The following is a 3,473-nucleotide window of genomic DNA, read 5'->3' as shown; positions in this document are numbered from 1 at the left end:
GGGGAAGGTAAATGAGAGGAGAGATAATATTTTTGCTTTATACAATATTTTTTTCTTTTCTTTTTTAAAGTACCCTCAAACACGAACCTGTCCGAATAGACCAAACCAATTCAAATGAGAATATCTAATAATGATGGTAATTATTAGTATGGATTATTGGTAGTATATACAGTCTATTAGTAGTATCAGTATAATTTTTTGACTAAAGGTCTAAAAATAACAAGATGTCCAATAAATTGTCCTGATAGTATTTGTAGGTGGTGACGCTCCTCACAAAAGTCATTAATAATAAATATGTTTCTGTTCACCAGGTATAAGCTCTAAAATCAGGTTCTCTTGGGTCACTTGTTGACATTTTTCTTGTTTTAAACTGAGAGCAGCTCTGTCTGTCAGAAACCTCAAACCTGCTGTTTCCTCACCAGAAGAGAACCAGGCAGGAAGAGGAGGGTCTGACTTACATGATATTTATAATTCAGTGTGACTGACTGAACATCAGACTGCAACAGCAAGACAACATGGAGGTTACATCTCTCTGCATTAGACTGTGTGAGTACTGAGACTGTGTCATGTCCACAGAAATATATTGAGACAATCATTGTCAAATAACATGTTTGTTTCTTTAGGGGGGAATTGATGTGAATGAATCGAAAATACAGTGATATATTTTGAATTTGAGATGACAAATTTAAGCACAGATAATTTAGAGATTTGTAATCGCCTCACTGATAATTTACAAAGTAATGCTTGTGTTATATATGTTAAACGTACAACTAATACAGTAACGTCTCTCTGGTCTCTGCAGTGATGACTATGTTGTTGCTGCTCGTCGCACAAGTTGACTTCAATTACTCTCAAAAAGCTGGTAAGAAGCAGTTTATTAAACAAACTTTAATATGTGTATTTGCTGTAGTTTTAACAACATCCCAAATAGGATTTAAATATCTCATATTCTGTATCCCAAGTGATAATACCTTAAAACTATTATGCATTCAAATAACATACCGTAATAAACTAGTACAAACATACATTTATTCTGTCATGTTGTACTTCATGAGCCAAGATTTGCATTTGAGGATGACTTCCAAAACATTTTAAGAGTCATAGGGCTTTTTGTGGCGATGTTGATGCTGTTGACTTGAATTACAAATCATTTTGTTGAAAGAGGCCACATTTCATTGAAAAATGTTTGCTTTAATAATCTCATTCTTTGTGTCTCTGTCTTAGATGCATCTTTTCCTCGGGTTGTTCCAAACAAACAGCAGCACTTTGAATATGAGTCCATAGTTGTCAGCTGTGAGAGACTGGAGGGACTGACTGGATGGAGAGTGATGAGGAAGATTAAAGGAGTTATTAAAACATGTTCTTCTACCTGGTCGACATCGACAGGACCTTGCACAATTAATAATGCCTTTCCAGCGATTGACAGTGGAGAATACTGGTGTGAAATGGGAGTAAAGACAAGCAACACTGTCAACATCACAGTCACTGGTATGCAAATACTAAGCAGTAGTAAATACTAAGTACGTAAAGTCATCACATTTTAGCCCGTGCACATCTCAGTTCTCTGCTCATATTTTGAAGTTGTAATAGCCACGAAACATCTGCTATATTGGCCATCTTTGTTCCATGCATAGGCTTTCAAACTGTAATTAGCATATGTTTTCAAACATATGTTTAGCTGGCTCTGTGATCCTGGAGAGTCCTGTCCTTCCTGTGATGGAGGGGGAAGCTGTGACTCTGAGCTGCAGACAGAAGCAGACGTTCACCAATCTCACCACTCAATTCTTTAAAGATGGTCACCTTATGGTGAAGAGCTCTACAGGAATCATGACTATCAATGTTTCCAAGTCTTTCGAAGGACTCTACAAGTGCAGAATCCCTGGAGTTGGAGAATCACCAGAGAGCTGGCTGGCTGTCAGAGGTAACAAAGTTTCAAAATAAATCAAAAAGATGTGTACCTCATGTGAAGATTCAGGTTTTGAAAGTTGATAGAAGTATTACAAATGACAACGTGTTACTTATATCAACCTGCTCTTTGACAACTGTTGAATGTTGATTAAGGAATGGACATAGACATCGTATGGAATATTTTTAAGTAGGCTATTACACTGATCAACAAGCATGTTTTTCCACAGCATTAAGATCATGGCTCATATGCAGCACATTGTATTATCTCTCCGGCAGCTGATTCTACGCCTCAACCTTCCCCTCAGCTCTCTCTGCTGTTCTACGTCGGTATTGCGGTTTTCTTGGTGGCTTTGCTGCTGTTGGTTGGATTACTGCACTATAGGAAACATCAAACAATCACCAGAGGTACAGAGAATACAAATCAGGCTGCCTTCTCTCCTAAAAGTATGTTCCTTTTCACTTAAATGTTTTCAAAGTGTGCACAAATGTAATAAAGGGGGGGGGATGTTGCAAAAAAAAAAAAAAAAAAAAAAAAAAAGCAGACAACACCACCTAGGTTTGGGACTGAGGCCTAGGACCTCTTTGAGACTACAGGAATTCACATTAAGGTAAAAGATTATAAACAGGTTCTTTGTGCCAGGGTAAAGCAGTAAATTAGTGTATTTAAAACAATGAGTAAACAAAACAAGCTAAGGAATAACACATTTATTTTAAAATCGATAAAACAAAAATTCCTCCTTAAAAATAAAAAATAAAAATAAAAAAAATAAATAAAAACAAAACCACTAAAAATAAAGTTAAAACAGTCCAACGGAACAGGAGTCTCAGCTTTAAAATGTCCACAGGGCTCGGCCAGGAAGCAGCCTCCTTTTCATCTGTCACCTTCCTTGGGGCATAACCTGCAACAGAAACTGCTACCGCTTCATACACTTTACCGCCACCAACACCTGTCTCAAAAGGGACTTACGCGGGAGGGAGAGGTTTTACGCTCTCCCACTTTTTTTCGCTATAAGACCTTGTATAAGTCGGTCGGTGTTTGGGTTTTCTTCGTTGTAGCTTCAGGGCTCTAAGGTTCTTTTTCCGTTTCTCTTCGTCCGATCTCCTGGCTGCTTCTCTTCCTGTTCCGTACGCTCTGTCATGCTTTCAGCGTCTTCCCTGGTGTGCTCTCCTCCGTCTTCTATGTGTCTCTTCTCATACTCTCAAGCCTCCCTCATGTTCTCCATGGCCTCCTCCTTCTCCCATCTGCCTCCCCCACTTTCTGTTCTGCCCTTTTTATCTAAGGGCCAATCAACCCCTTCTCTCACTCCCAGGTGAGAGTCATTAGCCTGATTAGGGCTGCCACAATGTTCACCGGCGGAAGTCAACATTAAAAACACACCACACATTTCAGAATAAAAGCATGCACTATAAGATAAAAACCACAGCAAATAATAAAACCACAACAAATCCAATAAAAGCATGCTCAAATAAAATAAATCTTCCGCCCCGTGACACAGACACCAGGGTCATGGATTGGTTACATAAACACAGGACCTAGGATAGAGCTGTTTGTGTCCCGTGTAAAA

The 3,473-nt window shown here is 38.7% G+C and overlaps 1 protein-coding gene across 1 annotated transcript; it reads left to right on the top strand.

Moving 5' to 3' along the window:
• Positions 1-776: 776 nt before the first annotated feature.
• On the top strand, positions 777-3,222 carry LOC114546193 (low affinity immunoglobulin gamma Fc region receptor II-a-like). The gene is made up of 5 exons (XM_028564881.1): positions 777-862; positions 1,225-1,488; positions 1,679-1,921; positions 2,185-2,313; positions 3,056-3,222. The coding sequence occupies exons 1-5, from the start codon at positions 805-807 to the stop codon at positions 3,220-3,222; spliced, it is 861 nt and encodes a 286-aa protein (XP_028420682.1). The 5' UTR covers positions 777-804.
• The last annotated feature ends 251 nt before the right edge of the window (positions 3,223-3,473 follow it).

The sequence above is a fragment of the Perca flavescens genome, chromosome 19 (assembly GCF_004354835.1).
Source record: "Perca flavescens isolate YP-PL-M2 chromosome 19, PFLA_1.0, whole genome shotgun sequence".
NCBI lineage: Eukaryota > Metazoa > Chordata > Actinopteri > Perciformes > Percidae > Perca > Perca flavescens.
The sequence above is the reverse complement of the archived record's forward strand: the minus strand, read 5'-3'. Positions and strand labels throughout refer to the sequence as shown.

Coding starts and splice junctions, on each gene's coding strand:
- LOC114546193 (XM_028564881.1), top strand. CDS start 805: ATGACTATGTTGTTGCTGCTCGTCGCACAAGTTGACTTCAATTACTCT. Junction 1,922..2,184: donor GAGCTGGCTGGCTGTCAGAG/GTAACAAAGTTT, acceptor TCTCTCCGGCAG/CTGATTCTACGCCTCAACCT. Junction 2,314..3,055: donor ACATCAAACAATCACCAGAG/GTACAGAGAATA, acceptor TCATGCTTTCAG/CGTCTTCCCTGGTGTGCTCT.